Raw genomic sequence first — 25,291 nt, forward strand, 5'->3', positions numbered from 1 at the left:
ACTGGCTGAACAGAGCACCTGCTGTGTGTGGTGGGCGGTCACACAAGATGAGACGGGCGCCCGGGCGGCAGCGTAACTAACCAGCTGGGTGGCCGTTAAAGGGAAAGCAAAGGAGCCCACAGGGGCAGCCAGGACACACTGGTCGGCAGGCTGACACTAAACACCTGCGCCCAGACCCCTTTGGGACCTCGCTATGATGGGCTTCCCACCTGCTGAGGAGTCACCCGCCCCGAGGAGTCTGGCTCTGCCACCATGGAGCCTCTGGGGACATCTTCCCTATGCCGCCCTGCTTCTGCCCCAGCCTGAACCCTGGGCTTTGTTCCGAGTTCCCAATCAATTCAGGTGGGGACCTGGGATCTCGGCTGTCCCCGCAGGACAGAAACCAGCACCCTTTGTGTGTTCCTGAGGATGGACTCCTGCCTCTGGTATTCTCTGCAGAGTCCCTGCCTCATTATTTGACTCCAGCACTCAATCTATAATGAAGGCCCTGGGGGGAAATAAAAAAAAAAAATTATGGGCTGTTCCAATACAAGTAATAACCCGCGGTGAAATGCAGTGGAGTGACATGAGCACCAGAACTGATGCCCAGAAGGCAGGTCGAGCAGGTAATATGTAATTCAGAAGGCAAACGGAAAAGGCTCAGCTGAACAGGCCTCTGAGGCTTCAGGTGTCAGAGCAGGGGAGGGAGGCTGGCCCACACCCTCTCAGGTGACAGCCTGCACGGGGCAGGCAGGGGCAGTATGGTGAGTGGAAAAAGCCACCTGGCTGGCTTCTCCCATCACACCCGCTTGAGCATGGGAACTGCACGGGCACGCACCGACTTACCGGCATGGTTTTGTCTCCAAAGAAATAGATGGTGTTAAAGCCGTCAGCTTCCACGTGTCTGAGGCAGTAGCGTTTATCCCAGCCGTCAGGGAAGACATCGAAGCTGATCTGGCCTCCTGCAGGGTGAGGGGTGGGGAAAACACAAAGACTAGAGGTGAAAGGCAGGCTGGTGACAGACACCAGAAAGAGACAACTGTACTGAAGCAGCCTAGCTGAGCTGGCGACGAGCGCTGCCTTGAGCGCTGTGCTCCAGTAAGATCGATCTGTATGACAACAGCAACACGAGGGTTCTGACAGCAACTTGGAGGTTTATGGAGGAGGAAGCCCTTGGACAGGCGGGGAGAGAGGGTGCACGGCATGGACACAGTCGGTACCGCTGAATCACACATGCAGAAATGGTATTCTGTGTACAGTCTCAACAACAATAATAAAATAACCTGAAAAATACATATAACGGGCTCTTTGTCTTCCTAAGGCTGATGTGACAATATCCTAGTTGACTGCTGACAATACTCCTGGGATAAAACTCACAGTGCTTAAGTCGATTCTCCCTCACAGAGAGCCTCTGTTGGATTTCTGTGGCTGTAAATCTCGACAGGAGGAGGCTGTCCATTTTTTTTCCCTACGGAGCAGAGGGTGGGTTCAAACTGCTGACCTTTTGGTTAGCAGCACAATAAGCTGCACACTATGCCATGAGGGCTTTCTAACTCAGGACAGTCATTAGAAATTAATCTTTGTTCTCTTCCCCAGGATTATCTGTCCTGGCTGGAAAACGAGACAGAATGCCACCTTGGGATGAGAAATGTGTTTACACCGAGTGCTTGGCTGAGGCTTCAGTGCAGCAGGCTTATACACTGGGGCTTGAGCCTGGATACGCCCCGAGTGGAAAATACCCGGAAGGAAGCGGCTGCGGCTGCTCATCTTGCAGGAAAAGCAAAAGCCAGAGCGAGGGTGAGGGAGAGGCAGCTTTCTCTCTGCAACACAAGGCCTCTCAAAGCTCTGTCGAAAGAGGTTCATCTCACAGCTCGAGAGCAGTGAACAAGCTGTAGTCTATTACACATAAGCCCTTTGCAATGCCAGTTCCTATTTACGCCGGGAAATCTCGGGGGCTGGGAGGGATGACTAATGGACAATGACAAGAGAAATCAGTTTGCCTCACGGACCTGACAGATCAGACCAGAAAACATGCCCCAGAGATGACCGTGCTGCTGGGGAGTCCAGGTTGGACCCAGCGTGGTTGTTAGAATCCACCAGGGCCTAGCTGACCACAACGAGGCCCTTCTGGGTTTTAGGACATTGATCTGTAAATGCAACATCACTGATATAGAAGGTCAAACTTTATATAGGTCTTTAAACATTCCTCTTTTTCCTGGTAACAGCATGCTATTAAGGTTTGGGCTCACCCCTGTCTTCCTAGGGGTCCTCTCCCTGCCTTCCCTTTTCTTTTTTACTTTAACTCTTTTGCATGCCCCATCTTTGTCTAGCTCGCCTATTACTGCCTTAAACCCTTTTATTTTGCTAAAAATAAAAACAAACCAAACACACCCATTTCCACGTATGTCCCACTTACTCACAGGAAATGATCTCTAAAAGGAAGTGCACAGAGATCAGAGTTGCCTACTTACCTGGTAGCACAATGGGTATGTTAGGTTACTAACCAAAAAAGGCTGGCGGTTTGAATCCACCAGTGGCTCCACAGGGAAAGATCTGTTGACTTGCTTCTGTAAAGGCTGCAGCCGAGGAAACCCTCTGGGCAGCTCTGCCACATGGGGTTGCTATGAGTTGGAATCGACTAGGCAGCACCTAACAACAGTGTTTACAGAAGAAGCCTTGGGGGTGCAGCGATTAAATGCACGGCTGTTAAACAAAAAGGTTAGTGGTTCAAATCCACCACAGGAGGAAACTTGGCAATCTGTTTTTGTAAAACTCTTCTGAAAAAAAGGGTTTCTTTCTAGGAAGAAACCCGACCGGGCAGCCCTACTCTGTCCTAGGTCATGGTGAGTCAGAAGTGATTCACTGGCAATAGATTGCAGGAGAGAAGGGAGGGGATAGAAGACACAATGCTTAGAGGATCCTGCGCTTCCGTGAATGGTGATGCAAAGATTCAGCAACGGTTAATGATAAGGGTTAAACAACATGATGAATATACTTAATGTCACCAAAGCACACATGTGCAGACTGTAGAAACAGCAAATATCTTGTTACTTATATAACTCCTCGGAGGCTAGGATTTTGAAGCTCTGTCTCACTTATTTTGGACATGTGTCCAAGAGAGACTGGTCCTTGGAGAAGGACATCATGTTTGGAAAGGCAGAGAGACAGTGCAGGAGAGGAAGATCCCGAATGAGATAGATTGATACAGTAACTGGAGCAATGGGGGTAGGTGTGTCAAAGACAGTGGGACTAGCTTAGGACAGGGCAGGCTTCGGAGCTATTGCACACAGGCTCACAAAAAGTCGCAGGTGACTCGATGGCACATAACAACAACAATATATAACTCCTGCGCAAAACACACACTGAAGGCAGAGAGGGAAAAACAGAGAAGCAGTTTTAGTCTTATTTATTAAAGAGGCATGGACTTAGTTTTTCTTCTCCAGAGTTCAACTGAGGGCTTCTATGATGCCCTGAGGTTTGTCAGGAAATTCTTAGCCTTCATTAATCAAGATGCTCTTAGTCTTCAAGCCTTGAGCATTAGGCTCTGGCAGAACTATCTGTATGGGATCAAACTGACAACAGAACATAAAAGGACAGACAGGAAGCTTAGGGGACAGGGGGAGCCTGCACTACCGGAGGGGGAATTCTTTGGAAAAGGAAGCCGAGAACGGCTGCTCAACTTGAAGAATGTCATCGACGTTATGGAGAAAGGGCTGAATGGGTGTATGCTTTGCTATGTACATTTTCAACAATAATGAAAACAAATAGGAGTTAGGGAAAGCTGGAGGTAGAGAAGGATGCTTTTATTCTGACTAGGAGATGTGTAGGTAGGAAGTATCTCCCTGGGTGAGAACTGAGAACCAAACCCACCAGGCTGAAAGTCATTTCCTGACCTGGCAATTATCGCCATGAGTGATGTGCAGAACTGAGAGATTCTTCGTCTTCGAAAGCATTCAGGGCTTCGAACCAGCTCAAACCTATTCAGTAATTGCTGCTGTCAACAGGGGTCCTCTATTTGTGTTTGCAAAGCAACTAAATCTCTTTGAGTCGAATAGAAAATTAACGGCAGCGCCCCACTCCAAGGTGGCAGTCAACAGCACTGAATGGAATGTGTGTTATTCCTAGGACCCTGACAATGACCCAAGCTCCAGCGTCAGCTTCCAGAAACTTCCAGGAGGAAGGATGGTGCTAGGACTTTGATTATGGAATCATCCTGAACTGATTCAAAACCCTGCTTGACGCTGGGCCCAGTCCCATCTCTGTAGCTGAATGACCCACAGGCACACTCCCGGCCAACGGTTTATGTTTTCATATCTGAGTCTACCATACCTATGGAGAACGTGAGGCCTTTTCCTGCAAACTCTTTCCTCAGGTCTGCAACGAATCTCTCTCTGATATTCTCTTTCTGAGGAGGGGAAAAAGAAAAAAAAATTTAAAAAAACGAGAGATGGTACTGTCTATTGTTCTGTAGTTTAGAAAGCACACTCTGAAAGAACAAATCTCTCTTTCTCCCCTTGTCACTACTCGCCACCAAGCTGCACATCTTATCTCATTTCCATAAACCCAGCCACTCGACACAACGGACTCACTTTATCGAGTTCAAAGAACTCAACGCGTTCTTCTTGGGTGCAGCTTCGTCCAATGGGTGACACGTTCAGCATCCCGTTTCGGAACTCAATGAAAGTACCCCTGGGGAGGAAAAGAGGGCAGAGGTCCTGAGACACTTTATTCATTTTGGTGACAGTACAGAGGGGTAACAGGGCCGAAGGTTGGGTGAAGAAGGCAGAGTGATCAACAATTCACATGGCTGATGGGCCCATATAGCAGACATGAGCCAGAACGAGCTACTAAGCTTGGAAACGTGGTTGTCCCAAACTGAGAAAGGATTTCAAAAGACTTAGTAAGGAAAGAAGGTGCCGTGGTCATACAACCAGGAATTGCTTAGCTGTGAAACAAGGGGCTGGTGGTTCAATCCCACTGTGTTCTGAGAATGAAAGACTCTTATTGCCACTGAGTCAGAATCAACTCATTGCTGACCCACCAGCAGTTTTTCAGAGGCTACAGTCTGCATGGGAGGAGACTGCCCATCTTTGTCCCAGGGAGCAGCTGGTGGATTCAAATCACTTACTTTTGGATTGGCAGTGAAGCTCCCTAATGATTGGCAATTATAATTTATTAATCAATCAATCAATCAATCAATCAATCAATCAATGCTATAAAACTAAATGTCTATGAATGACTGCATGAAAAACCAATGTATAAACATTTATTCAAATAAAAATACATATTAATAAAAAACATAATTTAAAAAGGGGATTACCGCTTTAGACACTTTATGTGGCAGTTCTATTGTAAGCATCAACTGAATCATCATAACATAGTAATAGAAATATGAAAAACAGAGATGGAATCGTCTTTAAAAGTGTTTTATAATGTTGTTAAAGTGATTCTATTTGGCATATATTGAGTTAGAGGGACTATATCATTAAAATGAATCTCAGGGAGCTCTGGTGGCCTAGTGACAAGTTTCTACGCTGCAATCCCGAAGGCCCACGATTTGAATTCACAGATGCTCTGCTGGAGAAGGAGGGGCAATCTCCTCCTGTGCCAGTCAGATCTAACTCAATAATAAACAGCAAGGAAAAAAAAAACAATCTCATTTGTTACTTTTTGTTTTTAAAAATCTGGCCACCAAAACCTTAAATCCTGGCAGTGAAATGGTTAAGTGTTTGCCTGTTGACTCAAAGGTCAGTGACTCGAACCCACCAACTGCTCCAAGGAAGAGAAGCCCCGGCGACCCGCCCCGTTAAGATTCTAGCCACGGGAACCCTACGGGGCAGTCTCACACTGTCACACACGGTCAGATGTGGAACCCAGTGCCCAGCACAAGACAGAGAGGTAACTGTGTATGAGCCTCACGTTGTTACTGAGGGGTGGTGCAGCTCGTGAGCACTCTTTAGAATTAATAAAGAGCTTCAAAGATGAGCCCTGGCTCCACCCAGGCCTCAGAGGTCCCCTGGGGAGTTTGAAAATAGACGTGTCAGACACCTGTTTTGCTAACGAGCAGTGGCTGATTTCACTAAGCAAGGCTGCATGCAGAGGTGCTGAGAACTGTCTGCTGCACGTCAGTACCAACTGCAAACTCAATTTAACCACAGGCAGCCCGCGGCTGGTTTTGGTCAAAGAAAATGAGAACAGCCTACTGCTTTTTTTATTACTTCTAATGAAGACTTTTTAAAAAATGGAATTTTTTTCCCTACCATACTTCTAGTTTGATTCTCAAAACTGTCTCTAAAAATTTCTAAACGCATATAATTTACTAGCTGGATTTCCATCCTGACAAATGAAACGTCACTATTTTTGGTAAAATAATCCACTCTACGGGGTGCTCTGGGGCTGCGGGTGGTTCAGAGGGGATCCTTCTCGGGTTCTTGCCCGCTGTCATGCTGTTTCAGGTCAACTTCCACATTCAGATGGACTACTAGGAAGAAAGGCCTGGTGACTGATTTGTGAAAAACCTATGACTAATAAGGGTCTGCTCTCCACACAGTCATGGGGAGGGGATGGTGTAGAATTGTGCATGAAGTTGCCCAGAGTTGGGGGCTAACAGAAAGACAGCTAATAGCAGGCTCTCGGATGGACTGGGTAGCGTGTTGCACTGAATACACCAGCAGCAACTTGTTAGGCAGCTTGTTCCTGTGAAGACGACAGCCTCAGAAATGCGAGGGAAGGTTGCCGTGAGCCAGTTAATGTGGTGATAGTGAGTTTCCGAGGCTGAGCTCTCACTGCTGATGTCTGTGAGTGCTTGAAACGTTTCTATCATGCAGTCCTGGTTGGCAGCCACCAGCTGTTTGCTGTGCTGTACAGTGAGGGCACGTCGGGTAGAGAGGATGGGGACTGGCTTCAAGGCCAAGCTGCCTCACACTGGACCCTCTCCAGGCCCTGGCTTAGTCCTCCTACAGAGGGACTCACAGTACCTGCTCTGGTTACCAATGAAGGTTTATAAAAGACCAAAAGGAAAAAAAGTATCAAATTGTTATGTAAGAGTCCTCCGTAAACTGGGAAGGAGTAAATTCTTGTCAGATAAGATAAATGCAACTAAATCTCAACCACCTCAGTCCTTCTCCTGGCTGTGCCGAGCTTGCTGGGAAGGACGTGACACAGAAACACAGGAGCATGGACACCTGGCCAGACTTTACCTGCCCAGGCAGGTCCTGGAGCTGTACAGGCCCCACCCAGGCTCTGGGTCTTCCTTCCACACGTGCTGTGTATTCCTGGGGTGGCCCTGAGGTTGGAGATCCTTAACCCTCACAAGACAGCATGATTCTCCTCTAAGTCAAGGGCCTGCTCCCATTCAGATCCACCTGGCACGGAGGCAACCAGCTGTGTTTCAGCTAGCATTCTCTGAGATAAGTGCGGAAGCCAGTCAGCAAGCAAGCCCTCTTCTCTGGAGACTGGGCTGTCTACAGCCTCCCAGCCTGACCTATGTGGGGCACCCAGCTGGTGCTGACTCAAGTGTGAGGAGACGCCAATCATGGCGGGCTAAATGCTGCCCCTGAACTCAACAGGTACCTTGCACTGCTGTGGAGTTAAGAGCTGGGTGTGGCTGCCTCCTGCAGACATGGGACGGAGGAGAAGGGGAGAGCCGATGAACTCCTGTGAGGACGGGACCATGTCTTAGTCATTTTCCAAATCCTCCTTTAAAATATAGCCCCAAATAAAGACTCACCTGGACCACTTCAATGTGTAGTTCAAATGTGTACTTTATGGTATGTAAAACAATGTATATGAACTTTGTAAATAAACGAGAAAAAAAAATTAAAAAAATGTGTACTTCAGCATGTTACAGGGAATCTCTAACATATTTAAAAGTAAACTGAAAAACCCCAAAACTTAAACTCACTATTGGTTCTGACTCATAACAGCCCCCAGGGGGGTTCCTAGGTTGTAAATCCTGAATGGAGGGGACAGCCTACCCTTCTCCCTCAGAGCTGCTGGTGCATTCGAACCATCCAAGACTCATGGCCTTTGGTCAGCAGGGTAACTCCCTACCATCAAAATTCCCACGTAAAAGGAAGAGGATAATGAGTGTCGTTATGAATTGGCTTGTTCCCCTAAACATGTGCTGGGATCCTAAGTTTTCCACCTGTGGATAAGACCCTGATTGGAAATGGGGTCTTTTGGTTATGTGAGTGAGGCCACTGCAGTGTAGGGTAGGTCCCAGTGTTCTCCTCTTGGCCTGTGACCCCTTAACCATCCGAAGAAGAACTGCATTTTAAGTAGTGATTGAACTGTGCTTCAGGCTTCACGTGGCATCACAGATCGGCAGACTTGTCATGACACTTGTCTGTAACACTAGTCTACCTAATGGACTCCAGTAGAGTGTCATTATAACCTTTATATGTACCAAGATACCAAAAAAATTGATGTGACTGGCTTTGTCGCTGTGGTCTGAAAGCAAACCCACAGCACCCAAAGCCTGCCTGTCCCCACATGCAGGACAGAATGAAAATAGGACCAAACCACCAAATGGCTTTCCTCTTTGCTCAAAGCACACCTACCTCTTCTTTGGGAGTTTAATCTTTGAGATGTAGCTCAGGCAGTAGTTGATGACATCCTGGATAAGGGCCTCACCCAAGTGACCTTGAATATTCTAGAAAAAGAAAACACTGGTGTTAAGTTGGCTCAGCAGGAGGCTTTTCCAGCTGAGAACCCAGGGCTTCAGCCACCTTTGTTTGAAGGTTACGAGGCTGAAGATGGCAGCAGAAGTACTGCACCACCTTGGGTTTTCTCCTCTCCTCATCCCCTCGGGTGGAAACATTAGGCAAACTGGAAAGGGCTGTAGTCAAAAGCATTTTCTGCTTCATTACTCCAGGTTTTTGTATCCATTATCTTTCCCATGCTTCCTGGAAAGCCCAGGGGTTTATCTCTGCTGTCTTTATTCAATTAAAATATCTACAGACATTCACAGAAAATGTTCTTGTTCTACTTCAGCTTTCTCTTGTCTGGATAGATTGATGTAACCCATGAATGTATTTTTTACGTGTAAGACACCCCATGTAAATAACACACACATGCACAGAAGAGTGGAAGAGGTGGGGTGGGGCCCAACACATTAACAAGGAGGGGATTTCAGTAAAAAAAAAATCCACCATTTAACATGTATATTTATCTTGGTAAAAATATGGTACTAACAAAAGCTATAAAAACCACATAATAATCCATTCATTGCTATCGACTGAGTCCAGCTCATAATGACCCTAAATGACAGAGAAGAACTGTTCCAGAGAGTTCACAGGGGCAGACTGCTACATCGTTCTCCTGCACAGGGGCTGGTGGGTTAAAGCCACGGAGCTTCTGGATAGCAGTCGAATGCTTCAACCATCATGACACCAGGGCGCCTCAATCTATATCCTCTATATACACGTGGCTGCTGAGGTGGTTGGGTGCTGTCAAGTAACCGCGGCTTGCAGGGGCCCATGTGACAGAGCAGAAGTGCCCCACAGCATTTTCCAGGCTGTAATAGCTTTCACTGTGTTTTAAGTGAAGTTTTCAGAATGGACTGGTAATAGCCTCCTACACAGTATCAGTTCCCTTCCCACTCACTCTATTTGTTGTTTCTTTTCATCCTTCTACCCTCTCCTTTCCTGCCTTCTGAGCTGTATCCCTGGGCAAAAATTGCCCTTTAGGGCTTGCCTGGTTGCTTTTTCTAGGGACTCAGCAGCTTTTCTGGTAACCAAAACCTGCATGCCATTCTGGTGGGTCAAATCTACCAGGTGCTCTGTGGAAGACAGGTGGGCAATTCTCCTGTTAAAGATTTCCAGCTTTGGAAACCCGGTAGACGGCTACTATAAGTTGTAATAGATTTGATGGCACTGAGTTTGCATTTTGAGTACTGAATCTCAATGGACACTGCCCGACACATCTTTCTCCTAAGGAGAAACTGAGCTGTCCACCTTTTGGCTTGCAGATGAGTGCTTAACCTTTGAGTCATCACTGCTCATTTGTTAAAAATGTTTCTAGCAGGCAATGGAAAAATTTGGAAATGAGAAGTAGTGAAGGTTGCATAGTACAATTAAACAGAATGTCACTGAATAGTATGTGTGAAAATTGTTGCAAATATTTTGTTACACTGTCTATACTATTCTACCATATACAGAAATCTTATTTCAAATATCCTTATATGAAAATGATAAGTATAAGCTATAAATACTGGTCTTTCCATGGTCTTCATTGTGGACCCATGAAGTATAAGTAAAATAAAAATCTCAAGGGCACAGTGAATGGACCTGGTGGATTGTAGTTTCTACTATCCTGGGATCAGAAGAACTAGATGGTGCCCAGTTCCCATGATTGACTGGAAAAAGCAGCACAAAAGAAGGCAGAGTGGGAGAAAAATGTGCAACAAAATTCAAAATTGTAAAAAAAAGACCAGACTCATTGCTAACAGAACTGGTGGGAACCCAAGACTATGGTCCTTACACATCCTTCAAACCTGGAACCAAACCCACTCTGATGGATCAGCTTAAGGCAGCCAGTCAGGCTTCAAAAGTTAACAAGAACATAGTGAGGACTGTACTCCACAACACGATCAACATGAGGTCCAAACGGCAGCATCTGCTCAAAGCAAAGCTCAGAAGGCAGGAAGGGGCAGGGAAGGAGGGGAATGGAAATGGGAAACACACAGAAGAAGTGGAATAGTGCTGTGTTCAGTCAGGGAACAGAAGTGTGTAACTCTTTGGGTGGAAAGTTACTCTGTAAACTTTCACTCAAACCACAATACAATGTTAAAAGCTAACAATATGGAATGGGTAGTGGGCATATGATTCAAAATGCAATACAGAAAAGAGCATGTACAGTAAAGGGGTTCATTCAGCCCTGCTCCCTAGCTCCCCAAGTCGCATTCCACATTCCAGAGCTTCCTAGGAAGCATTTTCATAGTCGTGACCCTCGAGACCTACCTGTTTACACAAGAGTTTCCCATCTTTGTATGCTACCAAGCCATTTTCTGGAAACACATAATCATATTTTTCAACCACTACAACCGAAACAAAAGAAGACTTTAGGATGCAAGAATTGAAACCTTTGCTGCTGTTTCTTGAATTACACATCCTCCACAAAATAGCTAAACTCAAGTAAGGACTATATATTTAAAAAAAAAAATAACATCTCAGCTTTACAAACCGGGAAACTGAAAGAGTGCACCTTTGATGTGAAATGTAAAGGAAGATTTCTGGTTGGGAATGGGTTATTTGGGCCTCCCTGTTTGTAAGGGCAGATGCTTTGAGTAAACGCCAGACTCGACCCTGGATCAGAACATCCAGTAACTTTGTTATAAATGAGCTGGTTTTTTTTTTCCTTTAAAGCTCCATAGATAATTCTTTCATCAGCCAGATTTGGAAATCATCCATATCAACTCTTAATGGAGGTTTTCTCAAATGTGGAGTACTTGTTAAAATGTAGGCTCCTACGCCCTGGATGGCATCCTAGTGGCCTACGTGGGTGGAAAGTCCCAGGAAAGGATGACACAGGTGGGTCTAGAACTTTCTTAACAGGTGGGTCTGTAACTTTCTTAAAGTTTGAGAAGCTTTCAATTCTATCGTTAACACTCTGAAATGTGCAGGTTGTCCTACACCAACGCACACCTCCTTTGGACAGCTGGTTGAACACACAAATGTCAAGGCAATCGTGCCCAAGCAACAGGATTTCCGAGGCCACACACTGCTTCTAATGCTTCTAGGCAGAGCACCTGGAGGAAAATTAAGTCTAAGTGGAGTAGGGCGTTTTATTACCTTTTCAGCAACTGTGATCAATACATAAGGCATACAGGGATTTGGATGGTGAAGTTCTACAGGGAGAGGTGTGGCTGTCAACTGGTGCCAAGTATGGTCTTCATTTGGAAAAGCAGCTGGGAGATGCTGCTAAATGAATGTTTTACAGTGCACAGCATGGCCTCCACAGTAGATTATCTGCCTCAAAATGCTAAATTATTGAGAAGTTCTGGCGCAAGAGCCTTAAATCCATCCACTTCTCCATTCCTATTTCTTCTAGGCTGGGCACTCTGGGCATCTTGGGGCGAATGAGACAAGGGATCCACAATCCTGGTTCTCAGGCGGGACCTACAGGCAGACTGGCTCCAATAATCACTGACTGCTAGTTCCGTCCATTAGAATCACTTAGAGGGTACTTGTTAAAATACAGAGCCCCAGGTCTTAGAAGAACCATGTTAAAATCTCTAGCCAAAAGGCCAGCAAGAACTGACCACTTCCAGGGCCTTGCACTGAGAGTTCTGGCTCAGTAATCAGGAGAGGTGCCTGAGCGACTCATGGGTAGGGGACCCTAGAACCATTGTGTAAACACAGGGAGTACCCAGACCTGAAGGGCACCCTGACACCTGAGGGAGTGGGCCATTCAGGACAGCTGTGTGGCTTGATAGGCTGCAAGCAGCAAAAAGCATCCCGAGTACTGAGTTTTGTGTACAAAGCCACCGATGATCCCTTCTCCAGGTGACTGTACCTGAGCTCCAGAGCTCTAGAACTCCAGATTTAGTCACAGGGCTAAAAGCAAAGGGAACGTGAAGGTGGAGAACATGCTTCCTCCAGAAGCTGGCCCCTCAGCCGGGCCTTGGGGCTGCTTATGTCATCCAGCAGCACCAACAGCCTCCTGGGACGTTAATCTTTTATTACTGTAATTAGCAGGAGAGAGCTTACCGTCACTTCCCAGCTGCTCCTGCACTTTTTCAAAGTCCGACCCGCCTACCACTCCAATTTTGATCTTCTGCCTCAATTTTTGCAGAAAGTCATCCATTTCTTTGGTAATTTTCTATATTTCAGGAGAGAAAAGACAAGTCATGAGCTTTCACACATGCCATTACAGGTACTAGCTGTAGTAACTCTGGAGTGGAGTCCCCCCGGATGGTGAGAATGGTTAAGCACTCAACTAGTAGTTGAATAGGCTGGAAGTTTGAGGCCCCACAGAGGCACTTTGAAAGACATCTGCTTTTGAAAGATCAGAGTCTTAAAACCCTACGGAGCAGTTCTACTCTCTGCCCAATGAAGTCATTGTCATAAGGTGGAAATGATACCATGGCAAGTAACAATTCTGGGACCCTCTATCTTTACAAGAGTAAACGTATTAATTTTCACTAATTTACCAAATTTTAAAGACACAAATAACCTATTAACAGCAGTGGTGCATCATTTCTACTATTTTCCTCTGCATTTTACAGACCTATCTATTAAATAAATAGTATTTTTTTAAAAACATCAGAGTTATAATTAAAACCCCCTAACACGTGTAGCATGTCAGGCTGCTAACAGGAAGGTGAGTGTGTGGTGGTTCGAATCCACCAGGTGCTTGTTGGAGAAAAGATGGGCGGTTTCTGCCTGTTACGATTTGCAACCATGGAAACCCAATAGAGGGTTGCTAGGAAACAGAAGTGACTTGTGTGTTTGAAGAGTGTTTTTAAATGCATAAAAGATCACTAGAGGGTAGTGTTGGTGCTTCTGTTAGGTACTTCTGACTCATGGCACGTGCTTGATCCCACACCATTCCCACATTTCATTTCTCCTTCAGCCCACTGGTGCAGCCACTCCATTAATCCACCTAGTCCAGAGTCTTTCTCTTTTCCTCCGACTCTCTATTTTAACTGAGTTTGATGTCTCTCTCCAGGGATTGGCCGCTCCTGATAACATGTCCACAGTGTATGAGACAAAGTCTCACCACTCTGGTTTCCAAGGAACATTCTGGCTGCAACTCTTCAAAAAACATTTGTTTGTTCTTTGGATAATCCACAGAGTATCTGCTATTCTTTGCCAACAGTATGATTCAAAGGCATCAATTATTTACCACCATGCAACAGACTGACAGACAAGTGGGAGACCAGACTATTTAGTCTCTTGTAAAAGAAAGGTTCTTATCTATAAACAACAATTCCAAGGGCACACGTCCATTCCGAATTCCAAACTGTGTGCCTGTTCAAAAGATATTACAAACCAAGACAAACATTCTCATACTAAGACAAATCATAACTTCTAGAAAATCTTTACTGCCTTACTACTTCAGCAATTTGTATACTCACCATGAAATATCCTTACAAATAAAGCAACTAGAAATGCAAACCAAAACCATTTTATGCAGCCTCAATTGTATAACACAAACACCTGAATTTAAATCCTTTTTTTTTAAAGGTACAAATTCAAGAACATTTACTTGCTTTTTCTCAATGTTTTTGCATTCTAATTTTATTTTGAAAAAATTAATTGGTGGAAATGTTAGAAGAATTTCTCCTCATTGGAATGAAATCCTTTTTTTTTAAAAAAAAACACCACCACCCAACTTTTAAAAAAATCCAAGTAATATACACATCATAAATAAAAGATATTTGTACAGAAGGGCTTATAGTGGAGTGCAACTTTTCTACGTTTTGTTGTTGTTAGTTGCCATCGAGTTGAGTATAACTCACAGTAACACTATAACAGTGGACCGGAATCCTGTCCTATCCTGCACCATCCTCACACTTCCTGACACAGTAGAGCCCACGGCAGTAGTCACTGTGTCAATACACCTGATTGAGGGTCTTCCTCTCCTTTGCCGACCCTCCACCCTTCCCAGAATCATGTCCCTCTCCAAGAAACAGCCCCTCCTAGCAACATGACCAAAGTATGTGAAGTGAAGCCTCATCATTCTTGCTTCCAAAGAGCACTCCGGCTGCACTTTCTCTGAGACATATTTGTTTGTTCTTTGGCCATCTGTGGGATACTCAGTGCTCTTCTCCAACAACGCATTTCCACGTTTTACTTCAGTGGAACTTCGACCGACTAAACATCTAGGTATATTAGAGATGATGCGGATGGCACCGGATGAGCAAGGTTGAGATCTGCTGTTCACAGGGTCACTCTGAATTGCAGTTGACTTGATGGCAGCTAACAACAAACAACAAGTGTCTAGGGAGCTCTGGTAGCAGAGTCTGGGGTGCTTACCGCTAACCAAAAGCGACATCTCTGGTGGACTGAATTGAATCGAGGGAGAAAGGGCAGTCTCAGAGCCCCAAAGGAGGGCTGCTGGGAGTCAGTGCCAACTGGAGGCAGCGAGGAGGAGAGAGTAGCTAGAGCTGCACGTGTGGTTCCCATGCTCCCTGCCACCTGGCTGATTTCACCTCACAGTGACTCCAGGTGACAGAGCAGAACTGGCTTATAGGGTTTCCTAATGGGAACAGAGAGATCTTCTCCCACGGAGCCCAGGGATGGGTCCAAACAGCCTCTTGGCTAACAGCGAGGTGCTTAACTGCTGCACCACCAGCCCCAGTGAATCAGAAAGGACTGAGCGGCTAAGTTTTCCCAAGAAATTATTCAGACTTGCCATCAGAATGGGAAGAAGGGGAAGTCTCTTAAAAATACAAAATTCCCAACAAGTCAAAACAAACAAAACCCCCACTAATGTTGTCCTCAAACAGCAAGAAGCCTGCCTGAACAATGATTAAGGATGATAGAAGAACTGATGCCTTTGAGCTGTGGTGCTGGAGAAGAGTAATGAATATACCATGGGCGGCTAAGAGAACAAACAGGTCTGTCCTGGAGGGTGAAACCAGGCTGATGCTTGGAGGCGAGGATTCTGAAGCTCCATATGACATATTTTGGGGATGCTGCAAAGAGGGACCAGGCCTTGGAGAGGGACGTCATGCTTGGGAGGTGGAGGGACAGCACAGGAGAGGAAGACCATGGATGAGATGGATTGACTCAGTGACTGGGGTCATAGGGGGGTAGGTGTGTGAGAGACAATGAGGTTGGTTCAAGATACAGCAGGGTTCAGAGCTGTTGTTCATATAGGGTCGCGATGAGTCAAAAGCAACTGGATGGCACATAACAACAACAAAAATCTCTGGTACTTACTGACGAGCTGCGTGTGTGGCCAGCCACCATACATTAAAATTAGCCAACTGCTAATTTAAAAGGTGGTGGTTTAAAAAAAAAAAGGTGGTGGTTTGAAGCAGTGGTTTCCAGGGAGAAAGATGTCGCAGTCTCTTTCTGTAAGGATCAGCCTTCGAAACCCTGTGAGGCAGCTCTATCCTGAGCTACAGGATCGCCGTGAGCCACAGTCGACTTGAGCATCATAAAGCGGGTTTTTAATTTGGTTGAGGGGATGACTGAGGAGATGTGACTCTTTGGTCCATTGCCTGTTTCTGTATATAACTATTACTGGAATGCAGGCAGCACTGGAATACATAGTTGTGAAAAGAGATCATATGGCCTATGGTTTCAAGTATTTACTATCTGGGCTCCTGCAGGAAAAAATGAACTGAGAGCCCTGGGCTAAGGTATCAGATAAAATTACGGGATTAGAGACGATTTTCTCAGGTGTAACAATGGCTGTGGCTTTGGAGAATGATGCCCTTGCTCTTCAGAGATGTCTGCTGAGGGATTCAGGGGTGAAGCTCCGTGGTGGTAGGGGCTTAGAAAACAGCTCAGCAAAGGACACATGACAGTGAGGGAGCGAGAAAGTTCACATGACAAAAATGTCAACCACTGCCGTATCTAAGTGGTGATGTGAGTGTTCTGTGCACTATTTTTTTTCAACAATCATGCAAATGAGACATTTGGCAGGCTGGAAGAATCAGAGAAACCACATAACCTTCGCTTATGTTGCCGTTCTTTCTGCTAATTATCCCTGTAACTCTGGTTGCCTAGTGGTAAGAAATTGTGCCGTACTGCCAAAGGCATGTGGTTCGAGGTCACCTGCTGATCTGCAGGAGAAGGACGAGCAATCTCCTCCAATGCGATTCCCTGCCTCTGAAAACCCACTGGAGGGTCAGCTGTGGGTCGGTTCTGCCAACAGCAACAACATGACCAACCATCTCTATAAGAAGTGGCGTTTCCCTGCAAAGGACTCAGTACAATGGAAATCCTGAGTAACAAGGACCTGGACCCGGGGGTCCATTCTAATTAGCTTTTGTCTTTCTTAATGTCAATCAATTTCAGTAACTTCAAAGTAAAAACTCACTACTGTTGAGCCAGTTTCAATTCACAGTGTCACTCCACTGAGGTTCTGAGGCTGTAAATGGAAATGGGAGGTAGGCTGCCCATCTTTCTCCAGTGTAACCACTGGAAGATTTGAAGTATTTGAGATGCGCGGCCTCTGGGTCAGCAGAGCAAGCGGCTGAGGGCAATGCCACCAGCACTCCCTAACTACAAGAGAGCCCATTATTCTGGGTCAGGATTTGTGTTATCAATGTTTGCCAATACAAATAGTGAGGATGAGAAGAGCGGCATAATGAGTATTTCTAATTTTTAACCTAGAACGCCCAACACAGAAATCATCATCCTTTAAAAGACTTCCCCCACAGTATAAAAATAATTTAAATTCACTTTATAGAACACCCCAACTAAATTCTGTCATTGAGTCGATTCCAAATTACAGATACCAGGTAAGACAGAGCAGAACTGATAGGGCATTAGGGCTCACCTTATAGGACGTGAACTTGCAGACCCTCCTAGTACCCTGTTACTGCCTCAAACTGCTCACCATTAACTTCTGGTGGTTGCTAACCCTCCCCTGCCATAAGGCATTCTCTATATAGATTAACTTCCTTCAAACCCTGCTTGAAGTGAAACCAGCCTGAGCCAGTTCCTGGAGCATGTGCAGCAACAGGACTTTTGAACCAGAGCTGACTTTCCCAAGCAAGAAGCAAAGCCACCTAGTAGACATGGGAATCGAACCAGAGGACCTCGTTTCACAGTGCATGTGAACTATGCCATAATAAGTGAGGTCTCTTGACCCAGAAGCCTCTGTAACAGAGTACACCCTGGAGGACCAGCTGTGTGCACACCTAATTATCATAACCCCACCAATACAGACCACTTCTTAGAATTCTCTATCTTTTCTCATGAATTAACACGAAACTCCTTCCCACCTAAAATCTTTACAAGTCCGTCAATTCTTGTTCAATGAATCAGAGGCTAACGTTGCTTCAGCCCTCCAAGTCTCCCTCTGCAATAATAAACTCTCCCTAATAAACTTTCCATGGCTGCATGGGAAAGCCTGGTTCCTGGTTTCACTATCGATACTTAACAGGAGAAAGAACCCAAATGGAAGGGGCACGCAGGCCACAGGTTTCGATGGCTGTAATCTCTATGTCAGGTAGCCAGTTAGAAATGGAACACGTAAGCAGTCCTCATTCAGACTGACCTAAGACCTTCCTGTCTACGCCGAAGGCAGCTGGCCCCAAAACTCAGATCGAACCACCTGCATCATGCCGGTGGTTTTGTATTAACTAAAGTCGTAATTTTCCTCTCTTGAAGGGGGAACATCGTATAGAGAAATGGCATGCACAGATGGCTTGATCCCTTTTAATTGGAAGAAAGAATTGTAATCAACTGTCAAGAACAACATAAAGAGCTGTTCTTATGGAACAAGGCTGTAAGAAAGGTGGGCTTGATCGCACTACCCTTCTGTGGGATGGATGGTATGATCTCATCATAGCTCCTCTGTTTCAAACACTTCCCTATCTACCTAACTTTGCCATAATACACTACTTTTTAACTCCTTGTTACTTGGCTGATGGTCTCTCATTGGTTCCTGGTGACTCTGGAGCCCAGAAAGTAACTATTTACAAAGCAGAGTGCTTCACCCCTCACCCAAGGAATGACTGGTGGGGTTTTAGAATTTTCTAGTTAACAGCCAAATTCTTTAACTACTGCACCACCAGAGCGCCTTAAGATGAAGAGCGTCATGTTTCAAACAAAGAGAGATGCGTGGCCTCTGGGTTAGCAGCACAAATCCTGAGGAACTAGGCCATCAGACTGGCCTATTTCATGTACAGCTCTCCTGTTTCTGGGAATCCTAAAACAGCATACCTAGAAACTGACAAGAGCTTCACCTTAGCACGGTGGCAGGAAACAGCAAAAAATGATACCCTGAGGCCCAGGGACTGACCTGGTCTACTGGGAACTTGAGAATGCCATGGTTTTACTGGTTCTTAGCTTCCATATACCTAAGTGGGATTAACAATGTTCCACTTGGGGTTCCGCTTGGGACAAAGGAGGAAGAAAGGGTTGAACGGATCTAATGATGTAGTATACACCTGGGAAATGTAAACTCTAGGCCAGGGGTGGACAAACTGTAGTCCACCAGCCAAAATGAGTAGCTAGTTTAAAAAGTTTAAAAGCTAGTTTATTAAGTTTAAAAGGAACTAAGAGTTGAGTAGGAGTTACTACAGGCCCACAAAAATGAAAATTTATTATATGGCCCTTAACAAACCAAAAAAGCGATCTCTAGTGGCCCAGTGGGTAGTGGGTTGCACTGCCAACCCAAAGCGGGGAGGTTAGAAACCACAAGCTGCTTTGGAGGGGAAGACTGGCAGAGGCAAAGACAAGTATTTTAGTTAACATTACCATTCTCAGGAAAGGACTAAAATATAGCAACAATTTCTGAGGACGGCACAAGGTGATGCAGTGTTTTGTTTTGTTACACACAGGTTCAATATTGGAACCATCTCCACTGCAAGTCAACTGCTGGCTCAGAGAAGTTAAGTGACTTGCTCAAGGTCACACAGCTGTCAAGAAGTGAAACCAATAGGAAACTAGAAGTCATCAGGGGACCACACCCCTCAGCCTCTCCTGTTAGTTGCTTCAAGGCCATAAACTGTTAACTCATCCTGTTTGCTGACCTTATCATATGATAAAATTCCTGGTTTCTGCCTCAAGATATCAGAGTTCCTTATGAGTAGTAATCAGGGTTAGGGTTAGACTAGATGGCATCTAAAAACAGCAGCATGGAAACCAGGGCCAAGAGCGAATCAGCCCAAGTTGAGGAGGCTTTCAAAGCATGCTCTCTCTGATGCTCTACTTACAACCAAGAGTTAACCCTCACCTAGATTTACATGATGAGCTGAGATTCAAACCACTGAGTCAGCACCCAGTTACCATAATCATCCTTGCCCCATCCCCACCTCCCCTTCACCCCCATAGGCCAGTTCTGAGACTCTGTCTCCTTCCAGAAATAAACATGATGTACTTTTTCTGCTAATAGGCTAGTTCCCTGAAAATCTTATCTCCTCTCAGTTTTTGAAAAATTCTGTCCTCTCCTTTGTTTGGAGAGACATGTGTGCACTGGAAAGATGCTGTATGTCTTCCCTTTTGCAAATGCTATCTCTGGTGGTTTAGTGGCAAGCAGTTGTGCTGCTAAGCCAAGGGCCCTGGGTTCAAATATATCAGTTGCTCCCTGGGAGAAAGATGGGAAATCTCCCATGCGATTTACTGTGTCTGAAAAATGGCTGGAGGGTCAGCTATGAGTCAGTTCTGACTTGACACCACATTAACACTATCTCTCATTAGTAAATCTGTTACTTGTATTTACTTTGATTTCTCACTCTGGCATTCTGGTGAGTAACACAGCTACAACACAAAGACTCAGCTGTTGTTGTTATGTGCCGTTGAGTTGCTTGTGACTCATAGCGACCCTATGTACAACAGCCCTAAACACTGCTCTGTCCTGTGTCAATCTCACTGTCTCAGACACACCCACCCCATTACCCTCGTCACTGAATCAATCCACCTCATAGAGGGTCTTCCCCTCCTGTTCTGTCCTTCCATGCCGTCCCTCTCCAAGAACCGACCCTCCTGCAACATGTCCAAAGTATGTCAGACGAAGCCTCAGAATCATTGCCTCCAAGGAGCAGCCAGGTTTAACCCTCTTCAGGCTGAACCTGTTCGGTTTCTTAACAGTTCATGGTACATTCAATACTCTTCTCTAGCACCACACCTCAAAGGCATCAATTCTCCCTAGTCATTGTCCAGCTCTCTGATGCATAGCAAATGATTGCAAAGACCATGGCCTCTCTCAGGTGCACCTTAGTCTCCAGGGTGCCACCATTGCTCTTCAGTACTTTGCAGTGGTCCCTAGCAACAGACTTTCCCATCACAGTACGCCTTTTAATTTCCTGGCTGCGGATGCCGAGAGTGTTGATTGTGGAGCCAAGCAAATTAAAGCTGTGAACAATCTCAATCTCTTCACCATCCATCCTGATGCTGCCAACTTGCCCAGTGGTGAGAATCTTTATCTTCTTAATATTGAGCCTCAAGCCATAGGAATCAGATTGATTACATCTGTGGAAAGAATTGCTGGAGAAGTTCAGTATCAGCTGTGAAAAACTAGGCCAGACCACCAACTACTCATGCAAGTTCAAGCTGAAGCTAAGGAAAATTAAAACAAATCCACGGGAACCAAAATATGACCTTGAGTCTACCTATCCCACCTGAATTTCAGAACCATCTCAGGAACAGGTTTGAGGCCGTGAACACCAATGAGCTAAGACCGGATGAGTTGTGGGAGGATGTCAAGAGAATCATCCAGGAAGAGTGCAAACGGTCATTGCAAAGACAGAAGAGGAAGAAAAGACCAAAATGGATATCAGAAGAGACTCTGAATATTGCACTAGAGCACAGAGAAGCCAAAGCAGAAGGAAGAATTCAAGACACCAAAGAGCTGAACGGAAGATTTCAAAAGGCAGCGCGGGAAGGCAAAGTAGAATATTACAATGAAATGTGCAAGGAGCTGGAGTCAGAAAATCAAAAGGGCCGAACTCGCTCAGCTTTTCTTTTTTTTTTTCTTTTTAAATTTTTATTTATTTTTTTTGGGGGGATTCCATTCATTCATTGTTGCACCCTTCTCCCCGCACAAACCCCTCCCCCCTCCCCCCATTTCAGCTTTTCTTAAGATCAAGGAACTGAAGAACAAATTCGAACTGAAGAGACTCAAACAGGTATATTTAATTCAGATACTTATATGCATAAGATAAAGCATTGATCACGGGTGACAAAAGGAGAGCAAATAACTAGGGAGAAGGCCTAAACTGGGTTAAATTCAAGCCCACCTCTCCCTAGACTAGTTGGGACAGTCCAGAACTGCAATTCCCAACCTAGCACACGTCTGCATCCCTCAGGGGTTTTCGGTCCCCTCCCATCTCTCCAAGCATCCTGAAGACTTAAGGAGCTAGTCAGACCTTCCTTTGCATCTCTCCAGACAATCAGAATACAGTCCCCCACCGGAGTACGTCGGTCCCCATTAACCAGCCGTCAGTGGCCCTTATCCGCCCCTCGGCGACCACCCGGAGTGGTAGTTACCCCAGAAATGATGGGTTAACTACTTATCTAACCATCACCTAACTATCGAAGGGCTCCACACCGCTTGCCGTCTGCCCACTGGGTACCGCCTACCTGTCGTGGGGCCGTCAGAGTCCCATCTACGTCGAAGAGACACAGAACTGGACCGGAGACCGCCATGGCCCCAGCACCGTTCATACCTAACTCGACTCGGTGGCACCCGGAACTCAGCCGGAACTTCCTGGTTGGGCATTCGCAGCAGGGCAGGCCGGGACGAGGAGAATCGGCTCCCACAATGCAGCAGTCACGAGTTCTACACTACAACTCCTAGAATGCAACGCGGCTCTGCGAGCATGCGCCGTAAGAGGTTCAGGAACAGGCGGGATTAACTTCCGGCAGCGGGCAGTAGGAACATGGTAAGCAAGTGGGTGACGGGTATTGAGGGTGGTGGCGTATTTTCGGGGTCTGTGTTAGAGTCTGAGACAGTCATGAAGGATTGGGTTTCAGAGACCCAGAGTTCGCAGTAGGAAACTCCGCCTGGGTTACACTTTCCTCTTCTCACTGAGTCTTGAAGTCACGTGGACTAGTGAATGGGATCTTCCCACCCATCTAACACTTTTGAAAACTTTCAAATCGTAGTCTGATTCGGTATCATTCATTCATATTTGAAAGACGAGGATATAGGCTCAGAGACAGTGAGTGACTTGCCCAAGGACACACAGCTAATGAATAACCATTGAGGTCGGGATTGGAACAAGTCATAGTTATTTCCACTGCACAAGCGTTGTAGAACTGTGTCCTTGAGCTAGAATCGGTTCTGATTCATAGTGACTCCACATGCAACGCTACGTGGGCCAGCGCCGTCCTCACGATCGTTGTGCTGTGTTGAGTTCATTGTTGTAGTCACTGTCAATGTACCTCTCTCAGTCTATCTCAGTTTTCTACCTTGACCAAGGAGCTGGTCCCTCTTGATAACATGTCCGAGGTACATGAGACAGTCACCATCGTTGTTTTTAAGGAGCATTCTGGCTGTACTTCCAGGGTGGATTTGTTCATTCTTCTATCAATCCATCATAGAAGTGTGCACTAGATAAAGTCTTTGTGCCATGTAGTCAGGCCTCCTCCTGTCTTATTCCTCTGTTGTTTCCTCTCCTCTGAACTAGGCTAAGAAAAACTAGCAGTTCCCTCTGGCATCCACTTTGCCCCCATCCTGACGATACTGACAGGTTATAGTGCTAACTCTTGGATTTGGTGCACTAGTTCTCCACTAGGACCCTGATGACTTAGGTTCTTGCTTAGAGAAATGTTTGCATCATCTGTGGACCTGATACCCAGCTGAGAGTTTGTCCTCCCTGATTTATTTTTGTTGAATAAATGAAGGCTGCACCTTTTTTTTTGTACCTTTAGGACAGTTTAAGGGTTAGCCTTAACTCCACTTAGACTTGCTGTGTGTCCTTGAACAAACATCTTACCCTCTCTGGGCTTAGTTACCTCAGTGGTAAAGAGGAAATAACGGTAACTATGTCATAGCTGTCATGCAGGTCTGGCTTTCCCTCTGTCTCTGGTGAGACTGGTGGCCTCTCAGAATCGTTGGGAGTCTTCGTGGGACCTGCTTTGCAAATGTTTGGTGATTGGTATAGTTGAGCTCTATGAGAGAAACAGCTTCTCTCTCCCTTCCAGGCTGCCCTCCTCCGAGCTGTGCCGCGGTGGCGGGGTCCGACCACCTGGGGAAGGCCTCTCCCTGGGCTGTGGTGCTGCAGTGAGATGGAGCCCAGGAGATGGGTGGGAAGCAGGCTGCCCACCTTGAAGGAGACACCATCAGGGACAGAGACAGAGAAATTCCACACCATTTACCGATTCAACGCCATCAGAGCCTTAGGGTACCTGTCTCGGCTGAAGGTGGCACAGACAGCTCTGACTGTGGTGGTCCTGCCACCAGCCTTCTACTGGTACTCTCAGGGCGCCATGGCCCTCGACTCCCTGTGCCTTGGGGGTGCGACAGCTGGGTTCGCACTGGCCATGCTGTGCTGGATGAGCCACTTCTTCCGGAGGCTGGTGGGCATCCTGTACGTGAACGAGGCAGGCACTGTGCTGCGGGTCGCCCACTTGACCTTCTGGGGCTGGCGGCAAGACACCTACTGCCCGGTGACTGATGTGATCCCGCTCACAGACACCCCCGAACAGCCCCAGGATCTGTTCATCCGTATCCGTCAGTACAGTGGAAAGCAGACCTTCTACCTCACTCTGCGTTACGGACACATCCTGGATAGAGACCGATTCTCGAAGGTGTTTGGGATGCTGGGCAGGCATCCCAAGTAAACTATTGGCAGCTGGGCCAGCAGGTAGTCCTGAGCCACCTGATCCCTAATAAGAAGGCTGTGGGTCAGATGAGGCTGAGGAAGAGAAGCAGGCAGCTGGAGACTGCCTGGAACTTTATGTCGGCACCACTTTTGCAGAGCAGAACTCTATTGGGGTGAGCCTCTGTTGAGAGGCTGCAGCCTCTCAGAAGCAGTTCAGTTGGCCTTATGGCCGCTGGGGGCTGGAATTGACTTTACAACAACTTGGAAACTTGTCTTATGGGATGAAGCCATTCATGGGGCAAAGGTTACTAACCAGGCTTGGTGGAAAGCCCCTCTGCAAAGTCTCACTGCACTTTTGTGCGACATTCAGTGGAAGAATAGCCAGAAGCTTCTGGAAAAGCCAGCTCTTAGAGGAAGCCCTCCTTAGAGGAAGCCCTCTTGACATTCCCCCCGGGCAGTATCCTGCTGTGGAGTTAGGAGACGATCCCGTGTGGCAGTACCAGATCTGGAGTCAGAAGTTATTAAAACGTTCTGAACCTCATCCTGCCTGTCTCAGGATATGGGTGGGTCAACATCATTGCTGTGCCCAGTGGCAGAATGGACTAGCAGGAAGTCACAATGGCACCACAATCGTCCCTCGAGGCTGCTGCCTGCATGCTGACCAGGAAGGGGTGGCATGTAAGCAAGCACAGTAGCCTGTGGGAGAAGGTCATCTTGCTTGCAAAGGTGGAGGGTCAGCGCAAGAGAGGAAGACCCTCAAGGAGAGGGATTGATTGACTAATTCCTGCAGTGGGGTCAGGGGTGTCAGAGATAGCGCAGCTGACTCCGGATGGGGCATGGTTTAGAGCTGCTCATAGGGTTGCTGTGAGTCGTAGTCCACTCGGCAGAACATAAGCAGCACACGCATGCAGTGAA

General features: G+C 46.4%; 2 protein-coding genes across 2 annotated transcripts in view; one reads left to right on the forward strand and one right to left on the reverse strand.

Moving 5' to 3' along the window:
* PMM2 (phosphomannomutase 2) overlaps nucleotides 1–22,258 on the reverse strand; it is a 27,715-nt gene extending 5,457 nt beyond the window's left edge. The window contains exons 1-7 of the mRNA XM_006895219.1: nucleotides 22,191–22,258; nucleotides 12,690–12,801; nucleotides 10,941–11,017; nucleotides 8,541–8,632; nucleotides 4,569–4,668; nucleotides 4,309–4,384; nucleotides 826–941 (exon numbers count right to left, since the gene is read on the reverse strand). Coding sequence (XP_006895281.1) covers nucleotides 826–941; nucleotides 4,309–4,384; nucleotides 4,569–4,668; nucleotides 8,541–8,632; nucleotides 10,941–11,017; nucleotides 12,690–12,801; nucleotides 22,191–22,256 — 639 coding nt within the window. The 5' untranslated portion in view covers nucleotides 22,257–22,258. The remainder of the gene's footprint in view (nucleotides 1–825; nucleotides 942–4,308; nucleotides 4,385–4,568; nucleotides 4,669–8,540; nucleotides 8,633–10,940; nucleotides 11,018–12,689; nucleotides 12,802–22,190) is intronic.
* TMEM186 (transmembrane protein 186) lies at nucleotides 22,255–24,395 on the forward strand. Its single transcript, XM_006895236.1, has 2 exons — nucleotides 22,255–22,320; nucleotides 23,757–24,395. The coding sequence occupies exons 1-2, from the start codon at nucleotides 22,255–22,257 to the stop codon at nucleotides 24,393–24,395; spliced, it is 705 nt and encodes a 234-aa protein (XP_006895298.1).
* Nucleotides 24,396–25,291: the final 896 nt, after the last annotated feature.

Source organism: Elephantulus edwardii, unplaced genomic scaffold, assembly GCF_000299155.1.
Source record: "Elephantulus edwardii isolate Elephantulus edwardi_28Jun2011 unplaced genomic scaffold, EleEdw1.0 scaffold00162, whole genome shotgun sequence".
Taxonomy (NCBI): domain Eukaryota; kingdom Metazoa; phylum Chordata; class Mammalia; order Macroscelidea; family Macroscelididae; genus Elephantulus; species Elephantulus edwardii.